General features: G+C 37.6%; 1 protein-coding gene across 12 annotated transcripts in view; it reads right to left on the bottom strand.

Annotated features, from left to right (window-relative positions):
* Nucleotides 1-23,440, bottom strand: part of REV3L (REV3 like, DNA directed polymerase zeta catalytic subunit) — a 166,410-nt gene that overhangs the window by 68,637 nt on the left and 74,333 nt on the right. For 9 of the 12 annotated variants that reach the window (XM_059700674.1, XM_059700680.1, XM_059700679.1 and 6 more), the window contains 7 exons: nt 20,219-20,313; nt 19,039-19,143; nt 17,930-18,014; nt 17,694-17,845; nt 7,731-7,850; nt 3,876-4,113; nt 298-440 (listed from right to left, as the gene is read on the bottom strand). In XM_059700674.1, the coding sequence (XP_059556657.1) occupies nt 298-440; nt 3,876-4,113; nt 7,731-7,850; nt 17,694-17,845; nt 17,930-18,014; nt 19,039-19,143; nt 20,219-20,313 (938 nt within the window). The remainder of the gene's footprint in view (nt 1-297; nt 441-3,875; nt 4,114-7,730; nt 7,851-17,693; nt 17,846-17,929; nt 18,015-19,038; nt 19,144-20,218; nt 20,314-23,440) is intronic. The other 3 variants (XM_059700676.1, XM_059700682.1, XM_059700683.1) reach the window with 3 other exon arrangements.

Here is a 23,440-nt window from a genome sequence, read left to right as displayed (position 1 = left end):
ATCACTTCAAATTAGCTGCACATATTTCTTAGTTTCTTATGCTACTTAAATGTTAACATGACAAACTGATTAAAGTTTGTGAATCTTCAAATCAATGATTAACAAATGTTATCCTCTTAAAAATGAGAAAGAATAATTTATCTACATTCTCAAAAGAAAAAATTCTGGAGAAGGACAAAACACTATTGTTATAGCCTCACTTAACCAACTATATAGAAAGTGTAACTTTAGTTTTAAAATAAAATGTAATTTTAGTCCCTAAACTAGGAAATGCTCATAGTAGACTTGTTTACTCACCACTATTTTCATCTGCAGTTCCATCTAACTGAGGTATAGAAAGATTGGCTAAAAACAAACTGTTATTACTCCATTCCATTTCTTCTTCTGAAGATGAATCATCTTCTTCGGTTGAACTTCTATGGGTATTTCGGCACAGTGATCTAGAGAATATTAAGATTCACTAGTGAGTATGACCATTAGAAAAAAGCTTGTCAGACTCATATAATTTGCCTAATTTGATGCTATAGTAAAGCGAAATAAAAAAATACCTGAAAATTATAACTTTAAAAAGAAAAGCACCTTTACTTTGCTTTAGTATCACATCCTACAAAAAGTTATTGTAAACAGATTTTATAATTCCTTTTATATGAGCTAGATGACACCATCATTCCTGTATTCAACACTCTACAACATCCTGGATTACGACATGTAATCATGTTCTTCTTTATACTCTCCCCCATTCTATTATTAAATAGAATAATAGGTGACAGAGAACCTAGTAATTTCTAAAAGGGTGGCATCTGACATATTTTAAGAAGTCTCCATTAATACACAACCACTACATTATAAACTGGAAAAGACAAACAAAAAGGTGAGTAAAGGAGTATTAAGGTTAAAGTTGAAAGACAAAAAAATAACTGGGATCAGAGAAGGGCCAGTAAGTAGTACAGGTGTTGTTGACTCAATCCAGCTATGGCTATAAAGTATGGTTACTGAGGAGTTCAGATGGACTGTTAAGTCCAGATGGATACTCTCTTTAAATGTTATCTCATATAGATTTAAATTTATTCACTAGATCCTAGCTTGATTATTTCCCTTCTATCTGGTTGGGCAAACATTCTTTCAATCCATACCTAATTTGTTTTTATTGTCTCAAAAATTTGAAAATATCCCTTATTATTCATGGGATAGTGTCTCCATTAATCCTTTCCAAATCACAGTGTGTCCTAATACCATTCTTTTAAGAGCTGAAAGGGTTATTAGAGGTCATCTGGTCCAACTTTCTATCCCATGCAAAAAACATATTTTTAACAGACTTGATACCACCTCTACCTTTACTTTTCAGTATATGGGGCTTGCTGTCTTACAGGCTAATCTTTTCCACTGTTAATGGCTCCAATTGTTAGTAATTTTCCTCCTATATTACACAAAATCTTTATTTGCAACTTCCATAAATTCTTCCTGCTTTTGTCCTCTATCACCATATACAGCAGGTCTATGCCATTTTTCACATAATAACCTTTAAAATATTTGAAAGCATTTATCATTTGTCCCATAATTCTTGTTATGAAACCAAAATATATATTTTTTCTACAGTTCTTTAAGTGACAGTATTCACAGATTCTTCTAGTTTACTTCCTCTTCTGTCCCTTTACTTTCTTAGTATTCTTAAAATATGGTACATGCTCAAGACAGAATATAATATCAGGTATATGGGTAGAATTAAATGACTCCTATTTTAGATACTATACTTCTATTATTCAATTTCTCTCTATTATACACTTATTAAATCTTTAGGTTTGTTTTCCCCAAAGTTAACCTGTGTATGGTTTTCACAGAATTGGTCCAGTCAAAGAACACACAAACATTAGTTAATAATAGAATAAACCATGTCTATTTATACTAGAGGCCCGGTGCACGAATTTGTACACTGATGGGGTCCCTCAGCCTGGCCTGCACCCTCTTGCAATCCTGGACCACTTGGGGGATGTTGGACTGCCGGTTTCAGCCCAATCCCTTCAGGCCTGCCAAAACCGGCAGTCCGACATCCCCCAAGGGATGTAGTAGTGTGCGAAGCAGCAGGCGGCTGGGGAGGAGCCCGGGTGAGGCACTGTGCTGCTCCTGCTCATCCCAGCCCCACTGTGCATGTACTTTCCTTGTCCACAAGGATATTACTATGTAAGACTTTGTTAAATGTCTGCCTGAAATTAAGACTCAATACAATAATTACATTTTCCTACGTAACCATACTTTAAAAGGATATAAAGACAGTAGAACATGACTTGCATTCATGAAAGGTCCTGAACTCTCTGCGTTCTTTTATAAATGCCCACAAAGTGTTTTAATTATCATAATCATCACCCCTATTATGAGAGACTAGAACTAGAAGTAAGGAGACCAGTTAAAAAGTTTGAATCACAGTATTCCAGATAAATGGTAATAATAAAGGACTAAACTAGGATATTTCTTTGGGAAGAAGGGGAATGGAAGGATAGAACAGAAGTCACAGAGAAGAACTACCTTACAGATAAAGGAAAGCAAATAAAACATGACACTGAAGTTACAAACTTTCGGAACTTGGGGGGTAGCGTGGTTATCATTATAAAAATAAGGAACAGAGAAACAAGCCATTTGACAGCATTGTCTATTATCATTTGGGATGGCCTATGCTCCAAAAAAGTGATGTGATTGAGGCATTTCCCAACAAGATATTTCATGAAAAGATTTATAAAGCTTTCACACAAAAATTAGCAAAATTTATAGAATAGCTATAATGATTAGGAAATATCAGCAAAAGGCATTTTAAGATACTATGAGAGTCACATCAGTCAAGAAATCAAATACTGATTCTGTCTGAACGAGGTAAAATCAGGTCTTCAAAGGTCAAAGGGGCCCTTGCCGGGTGGCTCAGTTAGTTGGAGCATTGTCCTATATACTGGGGCATGTATGGGAAGCAACCAATGGATGTTTTTCTCTCACACTGATATTTCTGTCTCTCTCTCCCTTCTTCTCTCTCTAAAATATCAATAAACATATCCTCGGGTGAGGATAAAAAAATAAAAAGAAATAAAAAGGTCAAGCTGAGTCTTGGAGGGAACTTTCACTGTGACAGCAAAGGGGACTGAGCATACTGTGAAAATATAAAAGAGAGGGTTCTGATTTATACCCAGATAACAGGAGAAGGGATCAAAAATTTTATTTTTTATATTAGGTAGTGTAATATATGTAACATATATGTCTGTCAACATAACATATAGATTAACCTTTCACCTTTCAGTAATGGCTTTGGGGTGTGTTGAAATCCTCAAACATGGACTTTAGATATCTTAGTATTGCCTACAGAAGTTTACAGGAGACATACTCAGCACTTCAGGCTGAGAAGCCTAATTCTTTCTACGAACAGAGCATACAGCTCGGGCACAGACTCAAGCCAATGAAGTCCACAAGATTTTGATTTAGAAAACCAGTGCCATCTTATTCTTTTACCTTGAGGAATGAACAATATCAGTGTATGCCTCTGAGACTTATTTATTTTTAATATTTAGTTCCTTCAGCCTAATCAGACTTAGAAGCCATTCCTTGTCTTTAAGTTGACTTTATAACTGTTGTTCCATCCCATAACAGTTTAACTCTCAAAGGGATTTTTTTAATTCAAGTTATGGATAAGGAGGCACATCTATTTTGCCCCACGTATTACCGACGTAATAATACTGTGTATATAAATAGATGATTTGTAAAAGTTAGGTTTATGGGGAAGAGAGAACTGGAGGAAGGTGGTCAAAAGGTACAAACTTCCAGTTATAAGATAAATAAGTAAACATGATGACTATCGGCTGTATGATATATTAAAGTAACTGAAATGACAGAAAAGTTACCTTTTTGTGGCACAATGTTCTTCAATATTGCTGTCCCACCTCTGAGACATAACCAAACTAAGCTCCATTTCTTCTTTTTCAATCTGTGGTTCATTTTCTTCATCATCACTATTTTGGGGGTTTTTAGTGTTTCTAAGGGAAAGACATGGCGGTGGCTTTCTATTTCTTTCTCCCTGATATCCATCATTTTCCAAACCAGCAAGAAGATGTACCAGAGCCTCATCAGGACTGCTGTCCACTATAAAACAAGTAACGTATCACCAAGAAATAACTTAAGTTTTCTAAATAATTCAACAATTCAGAACAATTATGAAACAATGATAAAATAAAAGATCCTTGGACCATCTGCACTAGAATGACTGTGTCCTTATTAAAAAGAAAATTCCAAACCCATCCCATATGTACTAAGTCAAGAATTGCTTTTGTTAACATTTTAAAATATTTTTGAAATTACAGTTTATATTCAATATTATTTTGTATTAGTTTTGGGTGTACGTTAATCAGAATTTCTTAGGTAGGATGCAGGAATTTGCATTTTAATAAGCTGCCCAAGATTTTGCTGCACAATTAAGCTTGAGGAACACTAAACCAATATTGTCACAGTGTTCAAAATAAATATTAAATATATAAATGCTAAAAAAGTACCTTTAAAAACAATACATGTGAATACCTTTATCCCTTACTTAAGCTTTACTTAGCTCATAAGATAGTCAAATGAAACCTGTAATTGAATAACACAAGAAAGCTTTAAAAGTGGTTAATGAGATTACTTAAACACCTTCAAGTCAACAAATGACATATTACTTCATATGCAGTAGGGTTGTAAAATCAAGGCAGATAATAAAAAGTGTTGACAAATATGTGAGGAAACTGGAACCCTCACACATTATTGGTCAGAATGTAAAATGCTACAGCTGCTTTGGAAAACAATTTGGCAGTTGCTCAAATGTTAAACAGAGAGTTCCCATATGATCCAGCAGTTTCACTCCCAAGAGAACTGAAAATGTATGCCCACACAAAAACCTACACATGAATAATCATAGCATCACTGTTCATTATGGGCAGAAAAAGTGAAAACAACCCATATCCATAAACTGTAGAGTGGATATATGAAATATGGCATACCCATATGATGAATTATTATTCAGCAGGAAAAAGGAGTACATGCTACAAACATGGATAAGCCTTGAAAACATCATACCAAGTGAAGGAAGCTAGAAACAATAGGTAATATGATTCCATTTACATGAAATGCCCCAAATAGGTTAATCAAGAGAAAACAGATTAGTGGTTGCCAGGGGCTGAGAGGAGGGAAGAATGAGGAGTGACTGTTAATGGATATGGGATTTCTTTTTGGGGCGATAAAAGTGTCCTGAAATGAGATAGTGGTAGTAATTGCATACTCCATGAATATCACTGCCTGTACAGATGTGAATTTTATGATATTCAAATTATATCTCAATAAAAGCTATTATTAAAAAAGATCATGAAGATGAAGATTTGTTCTAATCTAGTACACAATCTTATTCTCTGTAAAATGAGATAATGCATTCCTCATTTACCAAAATACCAAGTTTCAGGTTTTCTTTGTAGACATTAAAGAAATTGATTGTCATGCTAACAGATATAAGGAAAAAAAATGAAGATATTGATTCTGTATGGTACCAGATATAAGGGGAAAAATGAAGATATTTGTTTGTAAGAGCCCTTCTGGCAAAAATCCATTTCTTTAAATCTAGAACTGCACTGTTTTATTTTTCCTGTCTCATACTTGAAAAAAATTAGTATTAGAAAATGTATTATAGATATTTGACTCAGATCTTATTTATTTATTTATTTATTTAGTTAATTAGTTAGTTATTCCTCACCTGAGGATAGAGTGGAAGGGAGGGAAGAAAGAGAGGGAGAGGGAGGGAGGGAGGACGGGAAGGAGAGAGAGAAACATTAATTGGTTGCCTCCTGCGTGCACCCAGACCAGAGCCAGGGAATCAAACCTGCACCCAAGTACGTGCCCTTGACTGGGAATCAAACCCATGACCCTCCAGTGCACAGGCCAACACTCTAACCACTGAGTGCCACCAGCCAGGCTGACCCCTAGATCTTTGACAAATATTGAAAATGCATTTTTGCAAACTTAGGCAAGTGACATTATATCTGCTGATGATACATTATATTTGTACTAGAGGCCTGATGCATGAAATTCGTGCAAGGGGCTCAGCTCTCGCAGGCGTGGCAGCTTGCCTCAGCCTTCGCAGCCCCAGCTTCATCCGGAAGGTCGTCTGGAAGGATGTCCGGAAGGTCGTTTGGCTGTCTGGTCTAATTAGCATATTACACTTTTATTATTATAGATACTGTGATAAAAGAAGGATATGCCTCCCTCCCTCTCTTTTTCAATTTCTTAACTTTCTCTAAGTTCCTCTCTTTTAACTATTTATTTTTTTATATCTAGAATGTAATTTAGGAACATATATATATATATATATATGTTCAGATGAAAAAATAAAACATTTTAGAGTATGAGCATCAATTTAATTTTTTACTTTGGTCTTTGCATCATTTCTTTCTGCATATGCCATTCATTTAAAAAATTTTCTTACTCCTGTCTAAAATGTTCTTGAAATATGACTATGCATAATAATTTTGGTATTATCCCTAGCGAGTCAATTTATGTTCCATCCAAATGAAAATGAAGCAAAATAGAGATAGACTCAGAGCAGGCATGGACACAGACAACTGTGTGGTGATTCCCAGGTAGAGGGGGTAGAGAAAGGTATAGGAGGAATTGGAGGAGGGTAAAGGAGGGGTTAATGGTGAAGAAAGGAGACTTGACATGGGGTGATGAATACACAATACAATGCGCAGATGATATGAAATTGTGCACCTGAAGCCTGTATAATTTTGTCAACTAGTATCATCCCAATAAATTCAATAAAAAGGAAAAAAAAGAGAAACTGTAGGTAAAAGAAATAGGACACTGTAGACAGGTATGATGCATTTGATGCCATATCTCATTTGATACAATAAGAATTAAAAAAATAGGAAGTAGCCCTGCCAGCGTGGCTCGGTGATTGAGCGTCGACCTATGAACCATGTCACTGTTCGATTCCTGGTCAGGGCACATGCCTAGGTTGCAGGCTCAATCCCCTGTGAGGCATGCTGGAGGCAGCCGACCAGTGATTCTCTTTCATCATTGATGTTTCTCTTTCTCTCTCCTTCTCCCTTCTGCTCTGAAATTAATTTTAAAAAAAATTTTTAAAAAAGCAAGGAAAGAAACATAAAATCACTACACCAAGCAAAACAAGAGGCATGAAGTTCAATGATATCTCACTTTTTGCAAAAACATTTAAAATAAATTTTTGAAAAGGATGTCAGTAATTTAGACTAAATTACTGAAATGAAATATAGCAAATGGCATTTAAGGAGATGCAAAACACTCAGAAATAACAGTCATTATGTCCTACACTGACCAAAAATTAATCACTTAAAAAGAATTGTCCAGGGAAATTTCTGATACTCAGCAAGAAAGACTCAATTATGATAATTTATTAATATACTTAACACTGGAGAATTTTAATTCAAAATAAGCCATTTTCTCACTGACGCAATATGGTTTTCCTTCAACTAAAGTGAAATTTTTAAAAAGGTTACTATATTCTTTCACAATTGTTTAGAAAAAGCTGTGTAGAAAACAAAAACAAAGCTACTTCATTCAATGAAGTTTCATTTTTATACTGAGTAAGGATTTATTGAACATGCAACATTAACCTCTTCAAATCAAAGAAAAAAATAACTTCTTCACATATGCACTTTCATTGATTTAAAATACTGAAAAATTATGGTAGAATTATTACTTACAGAAAACTGGTGTCTCACTCAGTCTTTGGGTCAAAGGCTGAAAAGTCTGGCTATTTTCCATGAGGTTCAAAATTGCTTCTTCATTAATAAGAGCTTCTTCTACTTTATGTCTAGTGTGACCTTGAGATGACAAAAATATATAAACATTAAAGCAACTGCCTAATTATATAATCATTTTTACCTCTACTACTATATGCTTTTATTCTCTATCTCTCCCTTTAACTAAATTGTAAGATTTTAAGTTTATTCATAAAAGTATTCGTTCCCTCTGTACATTATTAGACTTTCTATAAAAATCATATGTCAAAGCCTGACTACTAGAAGCATAAAACAGAATTGTTTCCAGTTAGTTCTCTTATAACTGCTTGACATTTTTTTCTCTTTGAATATTCCAATGTGCAATGAATTTTATCATAGTAATATAACTATATATACACAGACTAGGTAGAATTGAAAAGACTGAAGAGATTGTAAGCATTTAGTAATTCACAGAATCAAGGGTTTTTTTTAATACTCCATGTGACTGGTATATTTTTGTGGGTTTTATTACATTATGTTATTATTTAAGATATATCACTAACACTTTAAATTTTTAAATGAGTTTACACTGCCTGAGGATGGAAAAAGTAATAAAATTGTTATTTGCAGATGATGACTCTATACACAAAAAATTCAGTGGAAAAGACAAACTATTAGCACTAATAAAAATTGCTGGATATAGGATGACATACAAAGGTCAGTGAAGCTCCTAAATAGCAGCAATTAAAAAATAAAAATTTTGAAAGATAAAATTTACAATTGAAATAATTATAAGACACCTGGAATATATCTAACAAAAGATATAAAATAATTTTACAAAAAATTCAAAACTTTATTGAAAGACATGAAAAATGACCAAATAAAATGAAAAATATAGCATGCTCAAGGATGAAATGATTTGATATATAGAAAGATTTAAAATGCTCCTATATCAACCAATGAAACTGAAGCAGTAATAAAAAAGCTACCAATAAATAAAAGTCCTGGACAGGATGGCTTCACAGGTAAACATTACCAAACATTCAAAGAAGAATTAAACTTATCCTGCTCAAACTATTCTAAAAAATTCAAAAGGAGGGAAGACTCCCAAGCTCATTTTACAAGGACATTATCCTGATTCCAAAACAAGATAAAGATACTACAAAGAAACAAAATTTAGGCCAATATCACTAATGAACATATACACTGAGTGGCCAGATTATTATGACCACCCCATCAGTACTTTGTTGGGCCACCTTTTGCCTTCAATACTGCGGCGATTCTTCTTGGCATTGACTCCACGAGATGATGAAAGATGATGCGAGGAATCTGACACCAGGCCTGATGAATAGCACTGTCCAGTTCTGTGAGATTTGATGGTTGTGGAACCAGCTGCCTGATGGCTCTTTTAACTTTGTCCCACAAATGCTCAATTGGGTTGAGATCTGCTGATTGTGGGGGCCACCTAAGCAAGGTAAAGCCTCCCTCATGTTCTTGAAACCACTCCTGCACAATACGAGCACTGTGGCATGGCGCATTGTCTTGGTGGAAGAAGCCATCTCCATTGGGATATGCCATCAACATGATAGGATGAACTTGATCATCAACGATACTTAGGTATGTTGCGCTATTCAGACATTTATAATGATCTGGCCATCTAGCAACTTCAGCGTGAAATTATAGCTAACTTGCCTACAAACGTCAGGTGGTCATAATAATCTGGCCACTCAGTGTATATATATAAATCCTCAACAAAATATTAGCAAACTGAATTCAATAACAACTTAAATAGGTCATAAACTGTGATCAAGTTAGACTTTTTCCTGGGATGCAAGATTGGTACAATATCCACAAATCAATTGTGATACACAAATAAACAAAATGAAGGATAAAAATTATATGATCATATCAATAGATACAGAAAAAGCATGACAAAATCCAGCATGCATTTATGGTAAAAACTCTCAGCGAACTGGGAAGAAAGGGAACATATCTCAACATAATAAAGGCCATATACGACAAACCCACAGATAGCTAAAATCATACTCAAAGAGGGAAGACTAAAAGTGTTTTCCTTAAGATTGAAAACATGACAGGGATATCTGCTTTCACCACTCTTATTCAACACTAGAGGCCCAATGCATGGATTTGTTCATAGGTGGAGTCCCTCAGCCTGGCTGGCAATCGGGGCCCATCAGGGCCATCTTGCCCAGTCCCGACTGGGGTTGGCTGGCCGGTGGGAGGGACCATGGGAGGTTGGCCTGCCGGTCAGGGGGACTGCGGGAGGTTGGCCGGCAGCAGGTGGTTGTCTGGCCACGGGAGGTTGACTGTGGGAGCCCATTGACCACCAGGGGGCAGCTCCTGCATTGAGCGTCTGCCCCCAGGTGGTTAGTGCATGTCATAGTGGTTGGTTGATGGGTCGTTTGGCCGACTGGTCGTAAGGGTCACTTAGGCTTTTATATATATAGATAGTACTGGAAGTTCTAGCCATAGCAACCAGACAAGAAGAAAGAAAAGGCATCCAAATCAGAAAGTAGTAAAACTGTCATTATTTGCAGATGACATAATATATGTAGAGAACCCTAAAGATTCCACCAAGAAACTAGTAAAACTGACAGGTAAGTTCAAAAGAGTAAAAATACAAAATCAATATTCAGAAGTTGGTTGCATTTTGTTTTTACGTAAATAATGAACTAAGTCAGAAAGGGAAACTAAGAAAATAATCCCATTTACAGTTGTATCAAAAAAATAAAATACATAGGAATAATACTTGGAAAGAAGACACAAATAAAGCATATACCGTGCTTATGGAGAGGAAAAAGTAACATCATTAAAATGTTCATACTACTCAAAGAAATCTATGATTCAATGCAATCCCTATCAAAATATCAATGGCACTTATCATAGAACTAGAACAAATAACCCCAAAATTTATATGGAACCACAAAGACCTCAAATAGCCACAGCAATCTTAAGAAAGAAGAACAAAGTTGGAGGTATCACACTACCTGATATCAAACTATACTAAAAGTCTATAGTAGTCAAAACAACATTAAACAGACACAGAGATCAATGGAACAGAAAAGAGTCCAGAAATAAGCCCACGCCATTAGGGTCAATTAATATACAACAAAGGAGGCAAGAACATACAATGGGGTAAACATAGTCTATTTAATAAATGTTGTTAGGAAAATTGAATAGATACATGCAAAAAAATGAAACTAGACCACCTTCTTACACCATATACAACAGTGGTTCTCAACCTTCCTAATGCCGTGATCCTTTAATACAGTTCCTCATGTTGTGGTGACCCCCAATTTCATTGTTACAAATTGAACATAAATAAAGCATAGTGATTAATCACAAAAATAATATGTAATTATATATGCATTTCCCGATGGTCTTAGGCGACCCCTGTGAAAGGGTCGTTCGACCCCCAAAGGGGTCGCGACCCACAGGTTGAGAACCGCTGATATACAAGCATACACTCAAAATGGATTAAAGACCTAAATTCAAACATTTAAAATTATAACCAGAAAAAATAGGCAGTAAATTCCCTGACATTTCTCTTAGCAATATTTTTTTCTGATATATCCTTCTAAGGGGAGGAAAACAAAAAAATAATAAAGAAATAGAACTACATCAAACTAAATAGCTTTTGCACAGCAAAACATCCCCACCCATCAGCAAAATGAAAAGACATCTTACTGAATGGAGAATATATGTGCTAATGATAAATCCAATAAAGGGTTAATACCCAAAATTTATAAAGAATTCATACAACTCAATATAAAAAACCCCACAAACAACCCAATTAAAATATGGATAGAGAACCTAAATAGATATTTCTCCAAAGAGGACAGACAGATGGCCAATAGACATATGAAAAGATGCTCAATGTCACTAATCAGAGAAAAATAAATTAAAATTACAATGAGATTATCACCTCAAACCTGTCAGAATGGCCATCATCAACAGATCGATAAACAACAAATGTTGGTGAGGATGTGGAGAAGAGGAAATCCTCATATACTTTGGTAGGAATGCAAACTGGTGCAGCCACTATGGAAACAGTATGGAAGTTCCTCAAAAAAACATAAAAATGAAACTGCCTCATGACCCAGCTATTTCTGGGTATATATTCGAAGACACCCAAAACACTAATTCAAAAGAATACATGTACCCCTATAAATATTGCAGCATTATTTACAATGGCCACGATATGGAAGCAACTGAAGTGCCCATCAATAGACAAGTGGATAAAAAAGCTGCAGTACATTAATACAATGGAATACTACTTGGTCCTAAAAGGGACTGAAATCTTACCATATGTGACAGCATGGTTGGATCTAGAGGTTATTATGCTAAGTGAAATAAGTCATTCAGAGAAAGAAAATATCAAAATATTTTACTTATAAACAAAGAATCATAATTGAAATAAAGTCATAGATACAAAGAACAAACTGATGGTTGCCAGAGGAGAGTTCGGGGGCCAAGTGAGAAAGGTGAAGGGATTAAGAAGAACAAATTGGTAGTTACAAAATAGTCACAGCAATATAAAAGTAAAACACAGGGAATATAGTCAATAATAATAAGTACGTGTGGTGCCAGGTAGGTACTTAAAATATTCGGGGAATCACTTTGTAAATTATATGGTTGTCTAACCACTATGCTGAACACATGAAAGTAATCTATCCTATCTAATAATAGACAAACATGGTAATTAACCATACCTCCGCTACGCTTCCCATTGGCTAATCAGCAGGATATGCAAATTAACTGCCAACAAAAATGGCGGCTGGCAGCCACGCAGCTGAAGCGAGCAGGAGGTTTGCTTGCTCCAGTGATGTAGGAGGCCAAGGTTCTTGGCCTGCTGCGGCCCAGCTCTGAGCTCCAGATGCAACAATGTTGCAATTATAGAAGCTAAACAAACCCAGATACCTGCTTTCAGCCAGCCACAGCCTCAAGCTGGAGCCAGCTCTCAGCTCCAGGGACAGCTATAGAAGGTAAGTAAATCCCAGAATAAAAAAAAAACAGAAAAAAAAACAGGCTGGGAGCTTCAGTCGCCCACCAGCCTGAAAATAGCCCTCAGCCCATCACCCAGACTGGCCAGGCACCCCAGTGGGGACCCCCACCCTGAAGGGGGTGTGACCAGCTGCAAACAGCCATCAGCCCGTCATCCAGGCTGGTCAGGCACCCAAGCGGGACCCCCACCCTGATCCGGGACACCCTTCAAGGCACCCAGCCAGCCCCCACCCGTGCACCAGGCCTCTATCCTATATAGTAAAAGGGTAATATGCAAACTGACCCTAACAGCAGAAAGACTGGGAATGACTGGTCACTATGACACACACTGACCACCAGGGGGCAGATGCTCAATGCAGGAGCTGCCCTCTGGTGGTCAGTGCGCTCTCACAGCGGGGAGCTCTGCTCAGCCACAAGCCAGGCTGATGGCTGCCAGTACAGTGGTGGTGGTGGGAGCCTCTCCTGCCTTCTCAGCAGCGCTAAGGATGTCTGACTGCAGCTTTGGTCTGCTCCCTGCTGGCAAGTGGGCATCCCCCAAGGGCTGCCGGGCTGCCAGAGGGATGTCTGATTGCCAGCTTAGGCCCAATCCCCCCGGGGAGCAGGCCTAAGCCAGCAAGTGGTCACCCTCGAGGGGTCCCAGATTGCGAGAGAGCACAGGCCAGGCTGAGGGACCCCCGACCCCTGAGTGCACAAATTTTTGTGCACCGGGCCTCTAGTCTATCTATATAAACAGGAAATATGCTAATTAGGCGAGCATCACAACCACTCAGGAGGAGACTGCATCACGACCGCTCAGGAGGAGCTGTGCATGCAGATAGGCAGGAAAGGACCTTGTGCCACCCCACCCCAGCAGCTGCAGGGAGGCTGGGCGGGGGTGGCCCGGAGCAGAGACACAACACACAGGAGCACCTGCCCCCACCCCAGCTGACACAATGCGGCGGTCGGTGCTACGCGGGTCCCGGCCCTCTGCGGGGTGCCTCCTTGCACGATTGCTGGGCCCTAGTCTAATCTAATAATAGACAAACATGGTAATTGACCGTACCTTCGCTACGCCTCCCATGGGCTAATCAGCACGATAAGCAAATTAACAGCCAACAAAGATGGCGGCTAATTTGCATACTGCAGGCAAATCCCGCTGTGCCACCCCACCTGGGGCTGGCGGCAGTGCGATCCCTAGCCGCTGGCCGCCCCAGCACGAGATCCTGGCCTGCTGTGTGCGGCCCAGGGACGGTGGCAGCGCAATCCTGAGCCTCCGCCCGCCCCAGCACGGGATACGGGCCTGTGGTGCGTGCGGTGGGGCGGGCAGACGGGCGGCAGCACTATCTGAGTGGCCACCCAACCCAGCTCGGGATCCGGGCCTGCCATCTGCAACTGGGGGAGATGGGGCAGGCACGGCGGGATCGGGCGTGCCATCTGCCACCAGGGGAGTGGGCCTAAGCCAGCAGGTAGTTATCTCCCGAGGGGTCCCAGACTGTGAGAGGGCACAGGTTGGGCTGAGGAACCCCTCCCCCCACCCAGTGCACAAATTTTTGTGCACCGGGCTTCTAGTCTACACTAATAAAAGAGAAAAATGGTAATTGGTGTACGAGCTACCCTTTTCATTGGCTAATCAGGGCTATATGCAAATTAACTGCCAACAAGATGGCGGTTAATTTGCATATGTAGGCACAATGCAGGGAGGCGAAAGGGAAAGCAGGAAGAAGCCCCCTGCCACTGACAGTGATCGGAAACCCAGGGGGGACCTAAGAGCTGGGGGGCAGGGCAAAGGCGGCCCTAGGGCCGCCTTTGCCCTGCCCCCCAGCCATGATCGGAGAATCAGGTGCCTTTTCCGCCCTGGCCAGTGATAGCAGGAAGTAGGGGTGGAGCCAGCGATGGGAGCTGGGCACGGTTGAAGCTGGCAGTCCCAGGAGCTAGGGGTCCCTTGCCTGGGCCTAAAGCGAAGCCCACGATTGCGGGGCCACTGCCACTGTGGGTCCCCGCTGCCCGGGCCAGATGCCTAGGCCAGAGGCGTTAGGCCTGGGCAGGGGCGGAGCCTGCAACTGCGGGGAGCTGGGGGTCCCCTGCCCAGGCCTGACACCTCTGCTGGAGGCCTCAGGCCTGGTCAAGGGGCCAATCCGGTGATTGGTGATGGGAGGGTGATGAGGGTCAACTCCTCTGGCCGAGGCATCAGGCCTGGGTGGGGGGCGGAGCCAGGGATTGGGGGGTTATGATGGTCCCCTTGCCCAGGCCTGAAGCCTGGGTCAGAGGCATCAGGCTTGGGCGGGGGGTGGAGCAAGCGATCAGAGGGAGATGGGGGTCCCCTGCCCAGGCATGATTCCTGGGCCAGAGGCCTCAGGCCTGGGCGGGGGCCAGAGCCAGTGATCGGGGGGAGATAGGGGTCCCCTGTCCAAGCCTGACACCTCTGGCGGAGGCGTCAGGCCTGGGCAAGGGGCCGATCAGGCGATCGGAGGGTGATGGGGGTCTACGCCTCTGGCCAAGGCATCAGGCCTGGGCAAGGGGCAGAGCCAGCAATTGGAGGGTCTGGGGGTCCCCTGCCCAGGCCTGATGCCTGGGCCAGAGGCATCAGGCCTGGGCTGGGGGCAGAACCAGTGATGCGGGGAAATGGGGGTCCCCTGCCCAGGCCTGACACCTCTGTCAGGCGATTGGAGGGTGATGGGGGTCAACGCCTGAGGGCTCCCAGTATGTGAGAGGGGGCAGGCTGGGCTGAGGGACACTCCCCCCCACACACACACCCAGTGCACAAATTTCGTGCACTGGGCCCCTAGTAGATATATAAAAGGCTAATATGCAAAGTGTCCCTGTGGGAGTCTGACCAGGAGTTCTATCACTCGCTATGATGTGCACTGACCAGGGGTTGGCGGCACAGAACGAAGGAAGGCCTGGGCCCACAGCTGGCGAAGGGAGGCTCCAGCTGGCAGCCCAAAGGAAGGCCTCAGCCAGCAGCCAGAGGTCCCGATTGGCTCTGATTGCTGGCCAGGCCTAGGGACCCTACCTGTGCAAGAATTTTGTGCATTGGGCCTCTAGTATAAAATAATACTGAATGTCAACTGTAATTGAAAAATAAAAAAAATTCCTAAATTAGTCTATAAATTCAATAAATTCGTAATAAAATATCAACAAGGTTCTTCCCAGAAACAAAACAATCTGACACTAAAATTAACATGGAAGAGCTTTTTTTAAAGATGAAGAGTAGACAAGACAATTTTGAAGCCAAATAAGGGAAGACCTGCTCTTGATGTATATCAATAGTAAAGCCCCTGCTTCCAATGTAGCAGTGAAAAAAGGGCTTTTCCTTTTATGCTGAAGGCTGTAATTCTATTCCTGCCATTCTGGCTCCTCATGCCTAGAAAAACTGCATACGAAACAATCCAACTTCTAAGTAAAACTTTCATTATTCTCTTATTTCCCAATCATGTATAAGCTAACTGCATTACAGAAACCCTTTTAGAACACAATAGTATATATGATACATACCCTGTAAGGCCTGGCAAATCACACTTCCACATATCTTTTGTGGAGAAACTCTTGCACATAGCCACAAGATAAAACACTGTTATTAACAGTGCAAAAGTGAAAGCCATCTAATAGTTGTAGAGAAACAGATAAACTTGTTTACTCTTACAAAGGAGCACTAATTGGCAGCTAAAATGAATAAACTAGAAATGTGTATGAATAGGTAGATTGAAAGTTATAATACTGACATAAAAATACTCAACATCATTAGTAATGAGGGAAATGAAAATTAAAACCATAATGAGATGCAATTTCACACACACTAGGATGGCTATATAAAAAAGACAGATAACAACAAGTGTTATTAGTGAAGATGTGGGGTCACTGCTGGTGGGAATGTAAAACACTGTAGTCACTTGGGAGACAGTTTTGGCAGTTTACAAAAAAAATTAATGACAAATTTACTAAATAACCCAGCAATTCCAACTCCTTGGTATCTACTAAAAAAAAAAAAAAAGAAAAAGAAAATATATATCCACACAAAATCTCATACACAAATGTTCCTAGCAGCATTATTCTTAAGAGCAAAAAGTAAAAACAACTCAAATGTCTATCAACTGGTGAATGTATTAACAAAATATGGGATAGCTATACAATGCAATACTATTCAGCCAGAAAAATACTGACAGATGCAATATGGATGAACCTGGAAATATGTTAAGTGAAAGAAGCAATATACAAAAGATTGCATACTTTATTTCATTTATATATGTCTAGAAAAGGCAAATCTTAGAGACAAGAAAGTAGGTAAGTGGTTAATTAGGATTGGAGGTGGGAACAGCTGTAACTACAAATGAAAAAGGAGTACTTTGAGGTGAAGAAAATGTTCTAAAACTGAATTATGGAGATATTTGCAGAACTCTGTAAGTTTAGGATAAATCATTGAATTATAAGTTTAAAATGAGTGAATTTTACATATATTATACCTTGATTAAGTTAGAAATATGATGAATAAAAAAAGCAAGTTGTTTAATCTATGATAAGCCGGATATCATTTACCTAAAACTTAAAACATAAAATAATAGTATATGTTGTGGGCATACATACTTGGTGGGGGCAAAAGTAGGTTTACATTTGTTCATATGAAAAACAATACAATAATTAATAAATATAATACAATAAACTTTCACATACTCACAACTATAAACCTACTTTTGCCCCACCTGTATATAAGAAACTGTAAGATCATACATGTTAACAGCTTGCACCAACTTCAGAATAGTGCTTGCCTCTAGAGATGAAGAAAAAGTAAAGGAATAGGAGAGAGGTTTTTGCAATATCAATGATGTTTATTTCTTAGGGGGAAAAAGAAACACTTAGCAAACTCAACTAAATCTTAATACCTCAGAACTAGATATTTAGGTGTCTGGTAGGGTATTTTCTGTACACACGAAAAGAAAACCTCACCTTTGCTCAACTCTGTGTCTTTGTGGACTTCTACCATATTAGCTGGTGTACACTGAAGAATTTCAGGAGACAGGACCTCAGAGTGCAATGTTAACTCAGCAGAGAACTCCTGGGATCCGTCGTTATAGTCCACAGAGCCTGATAACCTTCTGCTTAATTAAAACAAATCCTTTATAACAAACTAGATTAACAAAGCAATAAAATAGCTCTGAGATCTGTAAAAAACAACCACTTACACAGAGAAATCATTCTGTTTGAGAATTTCCTGAAGTCTCTTCTGAAATTTTTTTTCACTTTCTGTGGCTGGCACAAACCTGCGATCTTTGAATTAAAAGTGCATTAAAAAAATGTAGATAGCAAATAAATGAAATATTTTCTTTTCTCTTAGAATAGCTTTTAAAATAGTAATGTCCTATCCTTCTCTTGACAGATATAATACCACCTAAAAGTAGTTCTATTATAAAAACAAACAAAAGAAAAATTGTTGTTACTAAAGCTATATAATTAAGCACTTAAAGTCAGTTCAAGATTAAGTCCATAATTATAACTTAAATCCAACACATTATTCTCTACATATACATGTATCACAGACTCTGAATCTAGAAATTTTCTCCTCATAAAATATAATACTTCTACTTTAAAAAGCACTCAAAATTTATCAAAGTATTTTTAGTATTCAAGACACTAAAATTTTGAAATTTTAATTAGACTTCAATATACTAGTAGGCTTACTACTAAATTGCAAATACATTTGCCTTGTGAATTATGTCTTTTATTCTTTTACCTTTATTTTAATATTTTTGTTGTGTCCCATGGCATTTATTTAAGACCCTCAAATTATTTTTTGAAGTAGTAGGGTTTAATAATAAAATAAGTATTTCCTTTAAAACTATAGCAGATGATCGAAGTGCAAGTGCATATGATATATCCAGAAATAATTTGGGGGCTATATTTCATGGGTACATTTTCAAAACTTAATGAATCAAACACAGTGTTTCTAAGTTGAAATTCATGAGCTTCTATGAGCATTCTATAGCTTATTTGGAAATACAGGTTAGAACATACTAGATAATGAAAAAGGAACAAAAACGTAAATAGGCGAACAAAGTATGGTGAAAATCAATGACAACAAAGCTGTCAATTTCTTACAGGAAAAGAGACAACGAGTGACACTTTGGAGGTAAAGAATCACTGGTTCAGAGCAAAGACAATAGAAAAAAATACATAGAAAATTTGAAAATAATCTGAAAAGTAAAATTTAAGGTCAAGATAAACTCAATGGCTTAACCTTTTTCATAAAACTATGTTGTTTAAAAAAATCATTAGAGTACTATTTGGTTAATACCTTGTGATTCAGTTTGGCTAATTTGAGAAGTTTCATTTCTATTTCTTCGCCGTTGCTTTTCATCTTCCCATATGGCCTGTAGACCAGGATTTCCATCAATTTGAGCTGTAATCACAATAATACTTCACCACTACAAGGTCAAAGTAAAAACTACTTGCTTAAAAAAAGGAACCCAAACTTAAAAAAAAAAATTATTGTTTAAAATATTACATATGTCCCCTTTTTCCCCCCATTGACCTCTTCTTCTAACCTCCCCACCACCCTCCCTGGGGCCTTCACCACACTATTATCTGTGTCCATGGGTTATGCATATATGCATACAAGTTCTTTGGTTGATCTCTTCCCATCCACCTTCTCCCACCTTCTGAGATTCCACAGTCTGTTCCATACTTCTATGTTTCTGGATCTATTTTGTTCATCAGTTTATTTTGTTTATTAGATTCCACATGAGTGAGGTCATGTGATACTTGTCTTTCTCTGACTGGCTTATTTCACCTAGCATAATACTCTCCAGGTCCCTCCATGCTGTCTCAAAGGGTAAGAGATCCTTCTTTTTTTTTTATTCTTTTTTTTAATTGCTACATAGTATTCAATGGTGTAAATGTATCACAGCTTTTTTTATCTACTCATCTACTGATGGGCACTTGAGCTGTTTCCAGATCTTAGATATTGTGAGGAACCCAAACTTTAAAAAAATAAATACTGCCTCTTAAGAAAAACAATTACCTACTTTATGTAATAAAGCAGACAAACTATCCCAACCTACATTTCTTATGTTAGTCCTTTTTTAGTTTTCTTCCTAGTGGTTCCCAAAAACCCATCAAGTGAATAAGATTCAAACATCTGAGGATAGCCAATATACCTAAGAATCCCCTCCCTGCTATATAACCTAAAAACTAAAAACATTAAGTTAGATTATTAACTTTTAAAATATTAATTTATTTAGTGTTACATTTACTTTAGGTTCATGACTGTGCAAACATACTCATGTGGATGAAAGTATAAATGAAAAAATATAAATAAAAAATTGCTTCAGAGGTACAGAAGCAATCTTCATAACATTTGGTATCTTCTATAACATCTTACATCTCTAGTAATGCTTTCTTCCCTACTTTTTCCACTTACTTTGACCATTAATTAAAAAAACACACACATATATTAAGAATAATTGTACATATACCTTCAATGTCCAGCCGATTTAAGATATCAGCAGCTACAGCATCTACTTCTAATTCACATGTACTCTGTGGTTCAATACCTTCCAGTATTAAAGAGCTGTATTAAAAACATTTAAAAAACCACAATAATTATATAAGAGCAAATTTTCTGAAGATTTTTCTTATATAATTTTTTTATCTTTATGTGGTAAGCAGAAAAGCCAATGATGTATTAATTAATAAGTATAACATAATTGATATTATATATATAAAGAAATGATAAACAGGAAGAGAAAAGTACAAAAATATTATTATATTACAATTCACTGAGATCTTTTTGCAGTGCATTCTACATATTTTGGCTCATTATATTTTATATATAAGGGATGTGGGTCATATCCAGGACAGAAAGGGATAACAGAGAGACAACTGAGAGATGCATCAAAAACCATACACATATGTAATCATTTGCCCAGAGGCATCTTTCTTAGCAATCATAGATTTGTTTTAAAAAATAAGGAGAGAATATGCAACAAGAAATGAGGGGAAAGGAGTATACTGAAAGGTGGGCAAATGATACTGTTCTCCCTGCCCCCAACGACTGCTGTGCTGGATAATGCTTTAAAATTCTCCATAACTACAGATTTGAGAAACCATGTGGCTTAATAATGGGATCATGACTAGGAAATGTGCTAACACCACAAAATCATTAGTTTTTATGAAAACTACAGAAGTTCTGCTCTTTGACTCAGAAATTTTTGTTTTTCATCAGAGCCACGAAAAAAGATTAGGACATCACATACTACCAATATAGACATCAATTGAAAAAGAGAGAACCATGAAAGTGGGTGATGGCAGATTTCGCTCCCATTTTTTAATGTTTTAAGAGAAACAGATTAGCAAAACCTCATTTCTCATAGTCTATCCCTAAGGAAATTTTGATGGAACATTAGAAATTAATTTGTTAAACCACAGAATTTTTACAATTCAAATAAATATACATGTGTACATAGATGCATACGTGTAGATAGACACATATCTTTTTATCATTGATAGAGAAGAAACATATTAGCCAACCTATCACAATATATCCCTTTCACTTTCAGAAAAATTATTCTTAATGTTGTTTGTTTTCTTCATTCACATAACTTAACAAAGTAAATTTTGCAATGAAATGACATACTAGATAAAATAGTTCATGGTCAACAATTTTCTCCTTATACTAAAAAGTTTCACAAGTTTTGAAAGAATTATATTGTAAATTTCAAGGGTGAATTTCCCAGAAGTAACACATTTGTGACAAAGGAGGGAAACAATAATATCAAAAAATAAAATCTCATAGTAGAAATTTATGACTATTTCTTGCCTTTATTACAAAGCTACTTCAGACATTCAGAAGAGATGTTCTTAGGAAAAGGAAGTACTTTTCAGAATTAAAACTTTCCGATAGAAAAAGTGTAAGTAAAAAATTTGCCAGCCCTGGCCAGTATGTCTCAGTGATAGAGTGTTGGTCTGAGCACCCAAGGGTCTCTAGTTCAATTCCTGGTCAAGGGCACCTACCTGTGTTGCAAGTTTGTTCCAGCCCTTGGTTGGGGCATGCATGAGGCGGCCAATCAATGTGTCTCTCTCACATTGATGTTTCTCTCTCTCTCTTCACTCTCTCTAAAAATCAATGGAAAAAATATCCTCAGGTGAGGATTAACAAAAAAAACTTTTTTTTTGAATCAGAGGTTGGGAACTGGGTGGTAGGAAGCAGCGGGGAAAAAGAAGGGAGGGCATTTGTAATACCCTCAACAATCAAGATTTTAACAAATTTAGGTTACCAAATACATGCAGACCATTCATTTTAGCCATAAAAGGGAGATAAAAGATAACGATGGTAGATAACTGTGCCTCTCTGAACATTTCTGTTCAAAGCTTAACAAAACAGTCCTACTAATTAGAATCAGTGAGGATGAAGCTCAGACATCTATAATTTTAAAAATCTTTTCAGATCATACTGATGGGTAGCCAGGGTTGAGATTACTGCAGTAGATTCAGTTTTTGTATATTCAACACTCTGGCAAATGATCCTGAAGGTCCAGGATTTGTGGTAATTAACACTGAGCTAGCTAGTAAGGTAGGTAGAGCTACTAACTCAGCACTTACAAGTTTGTTGCTCTCTCTTATGGCCCTTGTAATAATGTTTGTGAAAGAGCATAAAACATTTCTTTGTTAAAAAAAAAAAAAGGTACATAGAAGAAGGTGTTAGCACTGGGGATAGAAATGAGACTAATAAAATCTAAGAGTAATGATTTATGGCAAAATTTTTTGACATTATGTTATTTGTACTTCATGAAATTATGGATTTTCATCTTTAATGCAATATAAGCATTCCAAAAATATAAAATATGGGCTAATCTGAGAGAAAAATATATACAGCTATCCCATAATTATTTTAAATTCTAATTCTGAGTACCTTGTCTAATTTTACTAGTTTGTCTACTCACATCTTTGCTTATAATTTGTCAATTTTTAAAAATAAAACAGGCTCTTAAAAACAGTCTGAAATTCAAACTTTTCATTATAATACATAAGGTTTGCCCAAACTCACTTCGAATCAGTGAAGCCTTTATAACCTAACCAGAAAGATTGTTCAAAAAGGGCTTCAAATACAAATAAACTTTAATTTGAGCATGCAAAAAACAAGTTACTACATGCAGAACTTTGAGAACCAAGGAATCTAGGGAATAGGTAAAATCCTTGGGTCAGGTTGATTTCCTCTAACATTAGAGAGATAGAGGGACTGCATCACAGGCATAAAAAAAATGAGACAAAAAGTAGCTTTTGGTCACTGTCTTCTGGACTGATTAGAACTTGAATTTGATGTGGTAAATAATATTCTCTCTAAATTTAATACCATTTCAATATGATTATAAAAACATTTCCACTCTATCTGAGAAGGAACCAAGAAGTGCACGCGTGTACATGTGTATGTATGTTTATCAAAAAGTCCTGATACAAAAAAAAAAAACACTAAAAAAAAAAAAAAAAAAGTCCTGATAAACGTTAAGCTGGATCAAGAGATAAAGTAAGTCATTGTCCACAACACCTCAAAGTTTTATATATTTCATTATGGTATAACATTCCAATTATAAAACAATGTATTTCCATCATTATTTAGTGATTTTTTCTTAATTTTAGATATTAAAAAAAACCCCAAGTAATTCTATAACATGAAAATTCTGTCAACAACATTAGGATTT

This window comes from Myotis daubentonii, chromosome 6 (genome assembly GCF_963259705.1).
Source record: "Myotis daubentonii chromosome 6, mMyoDau2.1, whole genome shotgun sequence".
Lineage (NCBI taxonomy): Eukaryota > Metazoa > Chordata > Mammalia > Chiroptera > Vespertilionidae > Myotis > Myotis daubentonii.
The sequence above is the reverse complement of the archived record's forward strand: the minus strand, read 5'-3'. Positions and strand labels throughout refer to the sequence as shown.